Below are 16,484 nucleotides of genomic sequence, written 5' to 3' on the forward strand. Positions count from 1 at the left end.
ATAAAGTCTGTCTCACTCCTGAACATCCCTAATTACTCAGGGCTGCAAGGAGATAAGCGTCCACACAGTTAAGAATATATCTGCTTCCTGTTCCATTCATGAGAAATAATTGCAGTGAAATTTAATGCTGAGTGTGAATGTCAACAAGCTCATTATAAACACCTGATCATGGGGGACAAAGCACCAAGGGAATTAATAAGACCAGAGGAAGGGGAGACAGCTACCTTGTTATCGTAGCCGACACCACTGTCAGGCGTAGGAACCGTGATCTCAGGTGTCGATGCTCTCAGGTGGCCTGGGCTCATGATACTGGGCTTTGCCACTCCAAAGCAAAGGATCAGGTAGTTTCTCCATAGAGTTACATAATTATCCCCATTGCCAGAGGTGCTGGTCTTCTTTGCATAGACTGGATTACTGGTAAATAATACATAAAGGAAATAATACTCAATATCATTTATTTTTAACATGAGATGTAGAGAATCTCAATAAGGAACTTCTAACAGGTGGCAATACCAAAAACAGTAACACTAAATTGAGATATAAAGAAAACAGAAGTGTCTCAGGGTCCTTCCCGATCTCTGTGCCATGTCTGGAGACACTTACTTTGGGTCTACAAGAGGCATGAGCATCTGCAGTCGAGTGAAAGCGTATGGCCAGGCATAGCTGAGAGCTGTGGGGCAGTGCTTGGGCAAGTTGTCCTGTCTGAGAAGACTGTATATACAGAGCACCCAGGGGTCCTTCACGGACTGGGCAAAGATCCACACATGTGAGGAGCTCATGATATCATAATGACTGTTGACGAGCAATGCATTCCACTCCACGAGCCACTGAAGGTCCACGTGATGACCAGCTGGCAGGGTGGCCTACAACAAGTCAATGACACAGCAGGGCAGAGGTCAGGGGTCACAACCAAATAAGATATCCCACAAAAAGCATAGCTTTCATCTGCCTGTTCATTCTTATATAGAAGAAGATTAAAGGTCCCAAATTATAAATTTTTTTCAACAATTTCACATGGGTGTCAGAGGTCCAACAACAACAAGTGTATTATCCCAAATTTAGCTTTGGTCCTTAATTTCAGCCATTCTAAATGTGCTCTAGTGAGCTCCAATGAGAACGGGCTGTTTCTGTGTCTGAACCTTTAAATGTTCATAAGTGGTGTCTATTGACGCCCCTCTCTGGGAGAGAATCTGGCTTTCGATGGCACCCGCTTGGTGATTTTAGAGGGCAGGCTCAGTTAGCCGGGGGGCGGGTTGATGACAGTATCCACTACTGGGGGTAGTAGTTATTCCCCTTTGTGAGGTCACAAAGGGAAAGATCTCAGACTCACCCGTTTGTACACACATTCGCTTAAAAATGGAGCAAGCAAGCGAGAGAGGTGACAGTGTAGTCCTGTCATGTTTAGTTCTGGTTTCCTGTTTTATTTTCTGAGTTCATTCCCCTTGTGTATTGTATCCTTTTTTGCTTCCCGTTCATTAGCTCACCTGTTTTGATTTTGTCTTTCATCTATTCCTTATTAGTCCCTCAGTGTATTTATACTCCTTGGTTTTCAGTTTCCTTTGTCAGCTCATCCGTTGTGTTTCCCCGTCACGTCACGTTGGATTAAAACCTTTATTCTTGCATTCCATCTGCCTCCTGACTCTGCTTTTGTCCTGCATTTGAGCACTCTGACCTCTTACTACTGAAAGTAAAATGTACTACTAATAAGTACAAACCTTTATTTCTAAAAATAAAAATAAAAAAACACTTTATGCACACCTGCATGGCTGAGTCTGCTCTTACTAACCAGTTTGTTAAAAATTGAGAGAAGTACCAGACAGCAGCTCATTCTTTAAAGTTTGTTGCCATTTGGCAGGTATTATATAAATGTGTTGATTGACTGGTGATGGCATTACTTAGAAGAACGAAAGCCTGGGCTACAAACAAGGATTTTGAGCATTTGGACCCTAATACACCAAGCCTAAAAATAACTGTTAGACATGTCTGGAGCATGGGTGAATGTCTGACCCTCTTTGGCATAGACTTAAAAAAGGGAGGCAGAAGTAATGACAAAAAAAAGGCAAATAACATACAATAATGTAATGTAATGCCACATGCATTGCCACATGGAGTCAGAGAACGTGAAGATCAGCTGATAGCCATAATTCAAGAGACCAGCTATGTAAGACAATACTAAAAAATATTTATTTATTTATTCTATGTAGTTTTCCTGTTTCTCTTTTAATAATGTCTGTGCCACCCTCCTTTTTGCTCTGGCATTTTATATATAGAGCAGACTTAGACTGCAAACTCTCTCTGGTAGTTAGAAGTTTTCTTTGTGGCATGTTTAAGTGTTATTTTGCCCAGATACTAGCAACATGAGGAGACACAACAGAGGGCCTCTCATCAGTCCCTCATGTAGTTTTATGTATTAGAGCCATTCACAAGCTTTGTGACTTGGTATACATAGAAGAACAAAAACAAAAAACAAAACAAAACAAAAAAAAAAAACATGACCCATTTAACATATCAAGTTGCACTGATCTGGTCTTTTACAAACCAGATTTGACATGTGATTTAATTTTTCAACAACATCCAATCACTTTTTCAAAGTAACTCAGATTTCTGGAGAAGACCCAACTAATTGGCATCTTATTTTTTCTATTAGCAAGCCAAGTCACCTGATATTAGCCTAGTTAGAGTAAATGCCAAGGAAAATATAACTTAAGCAAATAAACACACATCTTGTTTGCAAAAATGGGTTAACTTGAACTGAATTTGAGCCACAGAGAAAAGCTCACAAGCAACTTACTGTGTCAGAGACTGCAACATTGACCAAACTTTCCAGGATAACAGGGCTGAGCTGATCCATGATCTCGATCATCGGTTTTTCATCATCCTGCTTGCAACAAAACATAAAATCTCAATCTATAACATCAATACTCATCTCTACAAAAGAAACCTGTCAGCTCAGTTTGTTTATTTGCTTTACCTCAGACTGTCCAATGGTCATGAAGAGACTACGTATCTCTTTCAGTATGGTGATGGTAAGTCTGCGGGTGCTCAGCTGGCAGGAGCAGAGCAGTACAAGAGCCAGTCCCTCCACAGCATGCAGAACAGTGGAGTGAGGACCTCGTTCTGCTGGCATCTTGAGACTCGAACTGGCCTGCAAAAGCTGTAACATACACATGACAAGAAACGACAAGCTCAGTTCTCAAACACTTTTTTAAAATGACATATTTTTCCTCCAGAGATCTATAACAGGCATTTGTTTAGCAAGCATTGGTATGAACAGAGGGGGAGCTTCTAAAAAAAGAAATACTTGTAACAAATTGTGTCATTGCCTTGTGCGTTAAAATCACAACAAGCATAAAGGTTACCTCAACAGTGCGTGTTTTACTATTGTCATGACTCTTCCCTGCAGTACCAAGGGTCAGTCGCCACTGTGTGAGCAGCTGCAGCAGTAATTTCAGTGATGTATCTAATAACCCTTGGTGGGTATCTTGGACCTCACGTAACAGGAAATTAGTGAATCCAAACAGGACGTCATCACGCCAGTCAGGGAAATCCACCAGCAAACTTTGCAAGGAATTCTGGGCTATGAGTCGAAGCTCGTCATCCATGTGGATGGTCAATCTGACCAAAACGGGAAAAAGGTGAGATCTGAGTTTTAGTTCAGTTATCTTGTTAATTAAATGCTATATATACTGACAGTAGTATCCAAAAGTTATTCCCTCTGCAGGTGGTTTCTTACAGACAGGGGACTCACCGAGAAAGCAGATCTATGAGCTCAGGCTTGGACATCCCATCAGGGAGGATTCGAGGAATAGCAGCGACACATGTCCTAAACAAATCGATCTTTGGCTTCCTTTCACCGCTGAAAAGTTCATATTTAAATTCTGAGTCTTGCATTGAGTTTGTTTATCTATTACATGTAAACTGATCCATCATTTTCATGGACTGTCTAATAAGTTCACAATGAGTATTTGATGGTACATTTAACACTCCTCTGGTAAGTTGTAGCAACATATTTTATAGCAGATAAGATGACAGAATGTATGTGAATGCTTACGTGATCATGTCCTCAGGCTCCTTGTTCAACATTTGAGCATTGGTCATCATCATGCAGCGCCCCACCTCCTTGTCGAGGTGTCTGAGGATGTTGTCAATAGCTTTCCGTACATGAAAATAATACTGTGACATCCCTGGAGAAGGTGGTAGAAGCAATGTTAATATCTGCAAAAATCCATTAAATTTAAATAGTGCTAATTACACTTTTAGAGCTAATTTTACTGCATTTCTTCCAAATACAACAGGTTGATTCAATAGCTGTGACTGCTTTGAATCTAAAAAAGGACATTTTCAACATTCCTAACCAAAGCCCCCCCCCCTTACCGATAACTTTGGCCTCTTCATCTGTCAGCGTTTTGCTCAGGTATGTCTTCTTCACTCGGAGAGTGTTCCCAGAGGGCAAAGTGCAGCCGGTGTTTGGCATGGGAGGCTCGCCGTCCTTCTGCTGCAGTTTATCTGCTATGACCAGGAATGCTCTCAGACCAATATTCATCCTCTGAGGAGAAGCGAGAGTTCAGCTGTTAAATACTTTTTGACATTAAAAATGAAGCAATTCAGGAGGAAAAAAATCCAGAAGAATCTGTAACTAATACACTGCAACAGTACTGTTGTAACTTACTTCAGCATTATGAGACATGCATAATATATATTTTCAACTTTATTCTAATGCCAATAAACTTAGTTCTAGTATTATATATTTACTATAATATAATACCTTTTAACTGTGAGTTACTGTAAAACACTTAATTACTTACAGGAAACTAATTCTAGCTAATGATCTTTTTTATTTAAAGGACAATCATCTGTAAGTTTAGAAGACCGTATCTAAACTGCCAGACAGGTAAATATTAAATAGGTACCTCTGGATTAAGACTAAAGGCTTTTGCAGGTTTCCCAACACTGAGAAGGTCAAAGATAATCTCTTTCATGGCAAAATCCAGCCTTTCCTGTATTAAAAAAAGAAAAAAAATCTTTGTTAATTTGCAATAAGAGTATGAAGCTGCTTTTATCTGGATGTTCCTTTAAATACTGACAGTTAAGAGCATCACTGTGTTTACCTGTGCAATAAACTGGATTATTTTGACAAAGATATTGAGAGGTGTGTCTCTTGGTACCACACTGCGAGATCCTTTGGGGAACAGTGTTGTGACAATAGTGTTGAGACGACTGTAAACACAAAGAAACGATACTTTGAATAAACACTCCAGTACCTTCGACTTCTTGCAGGTATTTAAAGGACATGAAACATGAAATTACAGGAAAAGAATCTTTCATATTTATGCTGGGAAGATAAAAAATGAAAATAATGTAAAAGTCTTTTAAGATTTACCCCTGAGTTGCAGTGTTGCTCTCACACTTTATTCTAATCATGTAGACCCACAGCAGTCGATACAAGGACTCCAGTGCAACACGAGCCATTTTCGGGTCTCTACTCTGTAATAAAACAATAAATTAAAGTCAATGGTAAAACCACTTTTTGACAAAAGACAGTGTAAAACTAGCAGTTTCATTTGGACTATGTTCTACTCATAAAATGAGATCATTACTTTAACTGCACTATGTTTCCACAGCCCTTTATTTTATAAGACTAATGAATAATTAGAAATAACAGTAATATTCACTGATAAACTCCTGCAATCTGACTCAAAAGCTCATTTCCAGTTACCTTCAGATTTGATAGGCAGTTGCTGAGGAAGATGTGCCATCTGTTTAGGAAGAACTGCTTCTGGCTGACACACAGCAGGCATGTCACAAGCGGATAAAAAGCCTGTGAGGAGGAAAGCAAGAGTTTAGATTTTCTTTTCATGTGCTACTTTGTTAAAATAGTCGATAAATTAAAAAGAAAAAAAATGAATAAAAATGATCTATGATATCTGAATGTGTCCTTTTTAACCAACAGCTCTGGGAAATTGCATTGATAGAACATTTTATACCGGTTTTCTTTCAAAGTACAACAAGATTTTCTCCTTTTACCCTTTGTTGCTGTTGATGCATCCATTATAAAACGTGGCTTTCAGCCACAAATGCTGCTCAAATGCTCAGGGGAATGTAAACCTCCTATTAGAGCTTGCTGCAATTTCATAAGGGATGCTGTCTTTCCATTTTCCTGCAAACTAATGTCCTCTATTTAAGACCCTTTAGGAAGGGGGGGACTTAATGTATATTAACATATACTGCACTGCTTCCATGCTTCCTTTTTATTCTTCAGTTGCCCTTATAAATTGTTTCTAGTGTGGACTCTAACATTGTGAAAAAAACATTACGCAAGAGCAACCTTGAAGATTCACTGTAAGCATCAAGGCCATCATGCAGCAGAGGCAAAGAAAAAACAACTGCACATTAAACAGGCCAAACAATCAGGGTCTATTTTCTGCTTTCTAACTAACCAGCGAGTGCTTCTTTCTGGAGGACAAGTCCAGGGTTGTGTCATACAAGCTGTCCACAAAGTTCCTCAGGCAGGGTACGTTCACCTCGTTCTTCACAGCCTAGGACAACATCATACAGCGTCATATGACAAGACACAAGCCTCTCCACTAAAGCAATCTTTTTGTTTTACTGACATGAATCATTGTGCATGCAACAACTTACAGAAGTAAGAAACTTACTGCTGCAACAGGAACCAGGATCTCAACAAAAAGGCCAGCTAGGGCATGCTTAATGTCTTTATCTTTGACTTCTAGAAAATACTGAGCACAGTCCTGTGGAAACAAAAGTAACAACACTGTATAACTTAGTTACTTTAAATTTATTATCCATTTGAAGAACATATTGACAATACTTTTTTCTTTGCACAGTTTTAGACGTAAGCCTCTTTTAAAAATACAAAAAAGCCCCACAAAAATCAAAAGATAAAAAATGGGTTCACACAAAGAAACCTGTAGTTTATAGACACATATCTAAAGTAAAATCTGTTGTACCTGCATGAACTGAAAAGAGGCTTCAAAATCCTCAACAGGATACATCTTAATTCGGAAGAACTTCACCCCCATGATGAGACTAATGGTACTCTGCACTACATATGGACTCTGCTCTTTCTGCCGCAGCTCCTTCAGCTCAGTCATAAACTTCTTCTTCACAGCAGGAAACCTGAGAAAGAATAACCAAGTGAGTATATATAAAAGTGCCTGCAGACAAATCAAAAATCAGTTCTTCAACAAATCTATAAAACTCAGAGTTGAGACAATAACATCATAAAATGAGAAGAACCAGAGAGCACAGCTGACAAAAATATCACCCCCTCGTCTTACCCTATACATGCAAATAGTGAGTCTGCACCTAAAGATGAACTCCTCATCTAGCACCCAATCCTTTATCCATATTAGAGCAAATATAGAAATATTCTGCTAGGCTAAATTTAAAGCTCATATGAGCATTTCTTAACCTCTTCCCTGTTAGTTGATACTATAAGAAAGTAAATATAGATGTTTCTCCAATGTCTCATGTGAGGAAAAATAGTTTAAGAAACCACATTCGAGCTTACTTTTAAAGCTGCCTCTATAAAGACACTTCCTGTACATCTAATAACAGTAAAATTCTTCACCCCATTCTTCCTTTTTTGACCTTAGAGCAAAATAAACACATCTGTGTATGTCCCTCAGTAAAGTAGCCCCTTCAGGAAATTAAGCTTGGGAAAGGAGGTATGCAGCTCACCAACCAAATCTCTATTTTAAGGCTTTGCTCCTTGCTGCAGTGATCTAGAAAGTTCAAATAAAGAGACAAATAATTTCCAGTCCTAGTTTGGCGTGAAGGAAGGAGACCTGTTAAGTGTCTACCAGACTTTTGAACGGGAATGTTTTGCAGCATGGCACCAAAGTTCAACAAAGCAGAAAGTAAAGCTCTGACATCTACTGGAAAGAGATGCAAACTTTGCTGCTTACTTGGACTGGGCTAATACTCCAATGACTTCAGCATATAGATCTGCTACAGTGTGCATGTTGCCAGTGTTAGGACCGTGATATCTGCAGGGAAACACAAAGAAAAGCAAAACTTAGGTAATCCTAAAACTATAAAAGAAAACTGAACTGTGCTGGTATGAGCACTTACCCCTCTTTGTATCTAAAGTGCTTGAAAGCTAAGTTAATGACTTCACTGACCAAACTGTCAAGTGCTGGGTAGAGCAGCATCTAGTTTAGAATTGGGAAACAAAGTGAGATGAGAAAAAAACTTTTCTTTCAATTATGAGAAAATGGATCTTTTTAGATCATACGGCTGCATAATCAAAAATTTTCATGGGTTTTTCGTGTAGAACAAGGTTTAGTTAAATCACCTGTTTCAAAACTTCTATAAGTACAAGAGAGAAGATGAAGTCAATAGCCAAATCCCTCCTTTCAAGTAGATAATCTCGCAGCTGTTCATCACTGTTAGAGATAAAATATAAGAGCAGGTTTGCCATAATCATTCTATGACATGGGCTTGACTAATATTTTAATGTTTTACACAGCAAACACACGTCACACACACAAATCAGTGCAGTGGTTCTCACTTTTTGGACTTGGTATTGGATCTTGGCCGATATTCATGCAGCTCCTCCTCGAGTCCATTTTGTCTTTTGTACCAGTCAAACAAAGTGCGCAGGATGGAGGGGAGACTATACTCAGCCAATGAGCTCATGGTGCCTATCAACTAGAAGAACAAGACATACATGGTGCAAACGCACTTTTGTGGTCAGCAGATAACATACCAAAGAAAGCGATAGGAATCAGTGTTTCCTTTGTTTATTTGAACAGCAATTTCAGCTAAAACTCTAACAGCACAGATTCATTTAAAACCCATCAAGAATCAAACATTTAAAATTGAACTAAAGTTAAACTAATAGTGTATATAGTTTAAGAATACATCAAAGCAAAATAAATGAGATTGAGGGCTGAGCTGGTCCTTATTGGGACCATGCAGAAAGACACAGCGCCCATGGGGCAGCCTCCTTCAGTGAAGGGGGAGGGAGCTGGAAAGGAAGGAATGGGCTGGGAACACAGGAAGGGAGGAGAGTCTGGTCAGACTGGGGAACAGAGCGAGCCCTTCATTCAGCACAAGGCTGCAGAAGAATCTAGGCTCTGTGAGGCTGCTGAATGGCCTCGCGCAGCAGCACAAACACACCTCTGTGGCTGTGAAAGGGCCTTCTTTGCAAAGCCACAGACCTGCCGGACACACCTTGTGCTGAGCTGGTGCCAGCGCTCAAGGTAAACACTCCTGCCCTTGACTGAATCTGAAAGACCTTTTGGGATGTAAGCAGGGCTTTCGCCCATCACCTCCTCCTTGTTGAAACATCATACTGGAGCAGTATTAAAAGACGTGAACATTTATTTGTGTAGCCACCTGGTCCAGCTGCTTGAAGATTTTCATGAACATAAGATAACCATGTGATTATCTCCTGTTGAAATAAGTATCATTTTTTATAAAAAGTATTTTTCTGCACTCACTTGGTCAAACTGAGGATCTTCTCCTCTCTGTAGTGACTTTGTTAATGGCTTCTCCTGCAAAAACAGCAAAGAGTCATTTTAAAACTTGGCATGTCTTTTTAATCAAACAAATTAAAACTAGAAAAGTTCTTTAAAGTTTAGTCTGGAGCTCATAACTCCTTCTGACCTGTCAAAGGAAAGTGTGGGAGTATTTTTAACAGGGACTTATTACAGCCTGGATAATGAGAGAGCTATCAATCAGTCTGTTTCCTCCCATGAGCAGGCCGGGTCTTGTACAGTATTAGAGATGGAACATTTATGACAGCTCCCATTATTAGAGTCTTCTATCATCAGAGATAAAGGCCTTCAGGAGGGATTCAAGCTCCATGCTCTTATCTCCTGCTGAATGGATAGTCCTGTAGATGCCTGTTCCACTTCTGTTCTACTCATTAGTACAAGTTTTGATGTGAACTCAGGTGACTTAGGTATGGAAAATGTCTCACTGTGTCACTCTGTAGACAACCTTCAGAAATTTACTGGATTTTACTTTCATTTTGCTTTTTTACAGATACAACTTTAGTAACAGCGTCTGCTCTACTTTTTTGTTACTTTTATTTTCCAGACACACCCCTCTGCTGTTTCACCAGCCAGACAGCAAATCTCATCACATCACTTGCTGATTAATCCCAACAACGCTAAAAGTCTGATGTGTGTGACACTGTCATTGCGTGGGCTGATGGCAATATCGCTCTCACCCACTTACAGCAGGATCACCAGCTAAGCCCCAAGCCCTGATGAACCTTTTAGTTTTTCAACAAATGCTTGCATATAAGCAGCCCATCTGTGCTGGGGTGACAGAAAAGTCAATATTTCTTGCTCTGTCAGGTTTTTACAGTGCTTTGTCAGGCCACTACAGAGACACAGATTCACCACATTTTTTACTGAATTTATTTTCTGTCACCTAAATAAGATGACTCGGTGAAGAACAGTTTTTAATTCTTTTTGTATTTATTTTACTAGTTTTGATCACAGGTTATTGAATATAATTGATACTAGTAAAGAAATTGGCTAGAAGGCTGAGAATGAGCAGGGGGACATAAAGAAACGAGAGGCTACACACTACCTCTGTAGTAATTAACACTTTCCAGCTCAAAGACGTCACTGATTTACAGCTTCCTGTGAATCACAGTCACTAAAACTGGAGTTGGCACATTCACAGCAGCCTCAATGATGCAAGGCCACAATAAACTGCACAGTGAATCAGACCTGTTCAAAATCTCATGGAAGTGTGACTATTTCTGGGAGACAATCAAACAGTAACTTAGGACATAAAGCACATGGTATGAAGATTACTAGTAAAGATATTTTAATTGAATACTGGTGTTCTAGGAACTATTGGGAGTGGTGCCGACATTAAGCACAGTGGCTTTTGCCACCTTGCCAAATATCTGTCACTAGAATTATTTATGACAGCTGTTGTTGTCCCTGCAGACTGGCTCTGGCTCCAACCTCCATGAAACGTGGAACAAAAATCTTTTTTTTTTTTTACTTTTATGTAAAATCGTATTCTGTTTTTCCAAAAATTTCCATAAAACAAAGAACTGAAAGGACAATGTTTTTATTCAGTTCCATACACAAATGATTCAATACTGAGAAAGCAAAATCCTAGGTATTAAGGCTGCATTAACTCCTCTAACCAAATGTTTAAGCATTTGATAATGAATTTACTTGCTTGGTTGACACTGGAACCATTTCAAACAACTTGATCAAACAATTATGTTTTATTTTCCTCATCTATCAGATATCTGTAACTTTTTTTTTTTTTTACTAGAATTAAGATCCAGATCTTCTGGTTAAAAGCCATTGTGCAGAAGTTTGTTCAAGAAGCAAACTTCTGGACGTCCTGATCTACAAATTTCAAAGGTGATTCAGGTTTTAATTTTTCTCTAGTCCTGATTGCAATCTGATCAGAACTGCAGCCTTAAGATTACTACTACTTATTATTAGATGGTAATTATTTTCTTCATGCATTTTCTGATTATTATGTCACTGATTTGATTAAATCAAATTTTACTACAATAGTTGATCATGGAAAAAAATCCTTCATATTTCACAACAGAGCCATCAGGTGTCTTCCAATCTTGATGTGATTGAATTCAAGAGCAACAACAAAAAAAAATCCCTGCAGGTCATCAGAAGCAGGGCTCTGCTTTGTCACTCTGCTCACTTACCAGTGGTTCAGCCATGATGATGCGGATCTTGCGCTCAGATAAGGTGGTGAAGTTAGCAAACAGGCTCTTGAGGACATATTCGCCTGGCTTGCTCTCTGGGTCAATGCTGATGGGCATCATGGCTGGTGGACCTTTCTCTCCCTGAGGACAGCTGATCGGAGGGAGGGAAGGTTTACTGTATCCGTTCCCCACGGGTGATGCTGCAGAAAAGTTACACACAAAGCAAAGAGCAAGATAGGAAACAATTATGTTTAGAACAACATTGTTAAAAGCACAAATGAGTGGAACAGGATAAGGCACCACTGAACAGGACTGATGAGAATTTTCCAAACATGGGCAAAAGTTCCTAACATGTTGAGCATTACTGAGTGCGGCTGTTCAAAGGACAACCTCTTTGCCCAACTCAGCTACATAGAACAGGGCACACATGGAAATTAATACACCATGGCTGGCAGCTGGTGTTTTCCTTTCGTACCAAAGATGTCATTGCCCTTTGAGGGAAGCAGAAGTCTTGTGCATGTGACCATCCTTCAGCTAGTGTTGTGACGTGGCCTGTGTTTTTACCATGGATAGCTTCAGTGAGGCCACAAAGTCCCATAAACTAACTCACGAGTTAAAAATTTACCCCACTGTTCAACTCTGTTGCCTCCAGACACAAAAGCACTAACTATAGCACAGAAACACAAACAGAAATCTGTTTCTCTGAACTCCCGAGAGTGTATAAGTGTGCATGTGCATGCAGTAAATGTGAGTGGACAGAGTCACATCAGCAGTAAGGAAGTATAGCCTGCACCGTGTCAGGAGCACGTTGCAGTATAGCACATGCTTCAGCGTCACACATAAAACAGCTGATTTTTAGACGAGACATTTCTTGTGTAGGTAAAGTGCTAAATGGCCAAAATAATAAGATGCATGGCTAGATTACACAGCTGCACCTATCCTAGTTAGAAATATATGTATTTCCATAAGGTATAATTAAAATCATTTACTACACATGAAGGTTATGTAAGATTTTAAAATGTATTGTTATGTTAGTGACAAAACAAGATCCTGAAACATAATAATAACAGAGGAATTAGTAAATCAATTTATTGGTTTAATTTTGCTGTTTGCCAAAGTTGGAATACAAAGCATAAAGATTTTTTTCACCATTTATTATGAGACCTCATTTGTCAACAGATGAGCTCTCATGTGTCGGACAGACTTGACAATCGAGAACACAGTATGAACTCAATCAGATGTTTTAATGAATTGCCCTAACTGATTTACTTAAACATATCCAAACAGGTAGCTGATGAAAATGCAGATAAAAGAGAACGGCAACAAAATACATGTGCAAAGCAGAAAAAAGGCAGGAGCTGAGTTCTATTCTGAACTTTCCTGAGATCAGACTTAACTGCAAGAAAATACTTTAGCATTGCTTTGGTATCATATGCAGGTCTTTTCAGGACATGAAGCTCTTTAAAATTCTTTCAAGGAATGCCTAGCATGTGTGACGACCTTGAATGGCTTTCAGAACATGCTTCCCTCTCTCATGGCAACTCAGCACCTACCCAGACCCTTGATGAAGCTGATGACAGTGGCCTTACTCCAGCATATAGCTGTGCCATCCATAGTAGGGATGGAAGATATGGTATCCAGGGTTGTCCTGAACCAAGGCAAAATGGTCACTAGTAAAATCCACAAACTTCCATGTCCTGTGTATCAGCTGGCTCTATCCTTCTGGGTATAGTTTCCATGGTGCGCAAAGCCAACAGCGGGTGTGTTTTAAAAAGTGGGAGTAGTATTTGGCATGGGAGACCATGCAATCGCTACAGTAGGTCTCTAGCTCTCTCTCTCTGAGCTGCCTCTGCTATGATTTCCTTTTGCCTTGTGACCAACCAGTGCCTTCCAAGAGTGAAGGTCAGCCGGGAATTTTTAGCTACACACTGATAAGGTTCAGCATGCTATGGTGGCATAGTTGTGTCACTATATTTGTCCTGGGGTAAACAGTATACTGACTGAGCAGCCCTCCCCTTCCCTTCACATGTGACATCTAAACCATGAGGTACAGAAACCAGCATGTAAACACCATTCTTTAACAGGCACAGCTTCACCACATGTCCTTTAAATTTGTGCCTTTTAGTTTAATTTATAGTTATAAGTTATAGTCATAAAGATGACAATTTTAGGTCAGTTCCCAGGAACAGAGAATCAGTGACCAACTACATTTGTTTATAACAAGTTGCAACATATTCAACATTAGAAAATCAGCACCTCATTTTATCCAAATTCTCCCATGTTACTGACTTAAACTGGAGATGAGAGGTAAAGAAAGAAAGCAGTGTGCATGTGAAGCTACTTTCTGTTGCTTTGGGCTCTGTACAAAGTCTCAGACGAGACATGTGACTCTGCAAACAAGGAACTCGGGCACAGTATGCATTACATCATCTTCAAGCTGGAAACACCCTGAGCATGGTGGTGCTCCAGGGAGGACAATGCAAACAGGCTAATAAGTGTGTCACTTGCACACACACACACATATAATTCAGTCCAGAGAGACACATTCCTACTGAGTAAACAGTCTCTTTAGCTCCCATTTGTGAACAGAGTGGGTGGATATTTAGAACCCCTGACCTCTTAAAACTGGACCACAAATTCCACTCTTTGACTTCAGCAAAATGCACTGATACTGTTTTTGCAAGTACTAGGTGATAGACACGTTGTAGTTCCTAAATAATATATTTTCTCATGACAGGAATGAGGGGTTAAAAAAACAATAGAATTTGGCAAACTGACTGATTTTGTGTAGGTGGGTCTGGGTCAGAATCAAAATCCCTGGAAATTTCCAGATGTGCTTCTGATAGAAATTCAGCCTACCATTAGATCTAATCTGCATCTTAATTTGTTAAAACTATTCTATAGGTGCTTAAAAATGGTTACATCCCTTAAATAACAGTTCAAGGTGAACTTTCTTTGCCAAAGCATTTATTAGAAGAGCAGCAACAGCATTATAAAACTGGCACAAGTTCAGATGTTGAATCTCAAAAATGGGAAGAGTAAAGAGCTCTGTGAAAAGCAGATTAAACTGATGCTCTCAAACTATTGACTATGAGTAGTGCTTCAGTGAGCTGACATGATGCTAGAAGCGGTTGCCTGCTGTGAGAGAACATTTCAGGCCAATTATGTAAGTGTATAACTGTTTAAAAGCCTGCATCTGTCTCTTCTAATGTAACAGAATGGGTCATTTAGGAACACTGGTTATTGCTTAAATAGCATTTCTGACTTCTTCAAAGTGGAGAAAAAGTAGTGCACATCATGCTGCTATATGGTGCTAAACCATAAAAGAGGAATTTAAAAAGTCAACCAAAGAAACAGAATTCAAATTACAGTAAAAAAAAAAAAAAAAAAAAGAAAAAGTCATGTGTATATATTTTAAGTTAGACATAAAATAAGCATTCAGGGGAGGGATCTTGTGTACTGATTGGCTGACAGAGGACTGAGCTTTGTACAGTTTGGACACCAGACCTGACACCACAGCTGCACAATGCCTGTTCTGTACTGCTGTTTGTGAATGTGTTTTACCAGAGCTGAAAAACACTGACTTAAAAAAAGACCAGTTTCTAAAGGGTTTCAAAACTGTTATCCTTGTGGTCACAATGCAAACAGATTGTGACAGCAGGGAAACACATACAGAGCTACCGGTTACAGATACAAACTGAAACCTCATGAAACTTTATGATAAACATATTTTCTGTTGCCAAAACCAACAACTCCTACATATAAGTGCTGGGAGATGAGATTAAGAGATAACAAATGTAAAAATAATGTTAAATGCTTATACAGTGCAATGAATGCCTAGGCTTTTATCACTTTAGCAAAGTGACCCACTGTGAGGATTATACAACATCATCAGGGGATGGCTCAATGTTGAATGTGTGGACAGGGACAGCTTGTTCTATGGTATCTGTTTAGGTGCCATTTCCTGCCTGTTTAACCATTTTTCTGCTGGTTTAAGGCTTAATACTGCCAGCAGTCTTATATATCACATGCAGCAGACCAACGCAATGATCTGAGGCAGGTTCCATCCCAGTCCTCATTTGTCCAGTGGAAGGCAGCGAAGCTGCAAGCTCTGGGCAGAACATTCAAACAAGCTGAACCTCCACTAATCCTATTACTGCGTCCTTGCACTTATAAGAGCTAGTTACTGAACTAGCCAGAGAACTGAACCGAAATGCAGCTTAAGATTTTTGGAAACATAGAAATCTGATGCAGAGTCACCTTCAACAGAACTGATGCTGCTCCGGTAAATCTGAGTAATGTGATCTGAACTATCACATTGAGTGTCCCTTTAATAATAGGCAAAACCAACTCTTAGTAGACTTGTGTCACTAAGGAAAAACTGGAAAACTGTCTTAAATTAAGTGCTCTGCAACTAAAAATAAAAACTTTTCCAAATATGCAGCTATTGCTTGAACAACACTGAACAATAAAATTGCCAGAAATGAGGAATACAAGACTTAAAAGTCATTTCCAAAGTAGAGTTGCAGCCTTAATCAGCTGTCTGTTTAGCACAACAACAAGACACAAACTGCTACTCACTTCCACTCAACGATTTCAGCAGGGACTTGATGCTGATTTCAAAAAAGCCTGAGTCCTGCTGGCTGGCCATGACTGCAGCCTCCTGCCCCCCCACCCTCTAGTTGTGGTTTCCCTCCAGCAGCAGCAACAGTAGTTGAGCTGGGACAAGCAGGTAGCGCCTGCTGTCACCTCTCCGTGACGCAGTCAGTGCTGTGCTGACGAGACCCTGAGAAAACACACTAGCTCC

At 39.6% G+C, this 16,484-nt stretch overlaps 1 protein-coding gene across 2 annotated transcripts in view; it reads right to left on the reverse strand.

Moving 5' to 3' along the window:
* Window positions 1–16,484, reverse strand: part of frya (furry homolog a (Drosophila)) — a 39,257-nt gene that overhangs the window by 18,571 nt on the left and 4,202 nt on the right. The window contains exons 1-22 of one of the 2 annotated variants that reach the window (XM_041993834.1): window positions 16,259–16,328; window positions 11,678–11,877; window positions 9,468–9,521; window positions 8,534–8,673; window positions 8,318–8,408; window positions 8,095–8,174; window positions 7,929–8,009; window positions 6,969–7,137; window positions 6,657–6,749; window positions 6,438–6,536; window positions 5,717–5,818; window positions 5,381–5,484; window positions 5,109–5,217; window positions 4,911–4,997; window positions 4,375–4,546; window positions 4,052–4,184; window positions 3,749–3,856; window positions 3,360–3,615; window positions 2,972–3,154; window positions 2,792–2,878; window positions 604–863; window positions 225–414 (exon numbers count right to left, since the gene is read on the reverse strand). In XM_041993834.1, the coding sequence (XP_041849768.1) occupies window positions 225–414; window positions 604–863; window positions 2,792–2,878; window positions 2,972–3,154; window positions 3,360–3,615; window positions 3,749–3,856; window positions 4,052–4,184; window positions 4,375–4,546; window positions 4,911–4,997; window positions 5,109–5,217; window positions 5,381–5,484; window positions 5,717–5,818; window positions 6,438–6,536; window positions 6,657–6,749; window positions 6,969–7,137; window positions 7,929–8,009; window positions 8,095–8,174; window positions 8,318–8,408; window positions 8,534–8,673; window positions 9,468–9,521; window positions 11,678–11,877; window positions 16,259–16,328 (2,868 nt within the window). Of the gene's footprint in view, window positions 1–224; window positions 415–603; window positions 864–2,791; window positions 2,879–2,971; window positions 3,155–3,359; window positions 3,616–3,748; window positions 3,857–4,051; window positions 4,185–4,374; window positions 4,547–4,910; window positions 4,998–5,108; window positions 5,218–5,380; window positions 5,485–5,716; window positions 5,819–6,437; window positions 6,537–6,656; window positions 6,750–6,968; window positions 7,138–7,928; window positions 8,010–8,094; window positions 8,175–8,317; window positions 8,409–8,533; window positions 8,674–9,467; window positions 9,522–11,677; window positions 11,878–16,258; window positions 16,329–16,484 lie in introns of those variants that run through there. The other variant, XM_041993833.1, reaches the window with a different exon arrangement.

Source organism: Melanotaenia boesemani, chromosome 9 (genome assembly GCF_017639745.1).
Source record: "Melanotaenia boesemani isolate fMelBoe1 chromosome 9, fMelBoe1.pri, whole genome shotgun sequence".
In the NCBI taxonomy this organism is placed as follows: Eukaryota; Metazoa; Chordata; class Actinopteri; order Atheriniformes; family Melanotaeniidae; genus Melanotaenia; species Melanotaenia boesemani.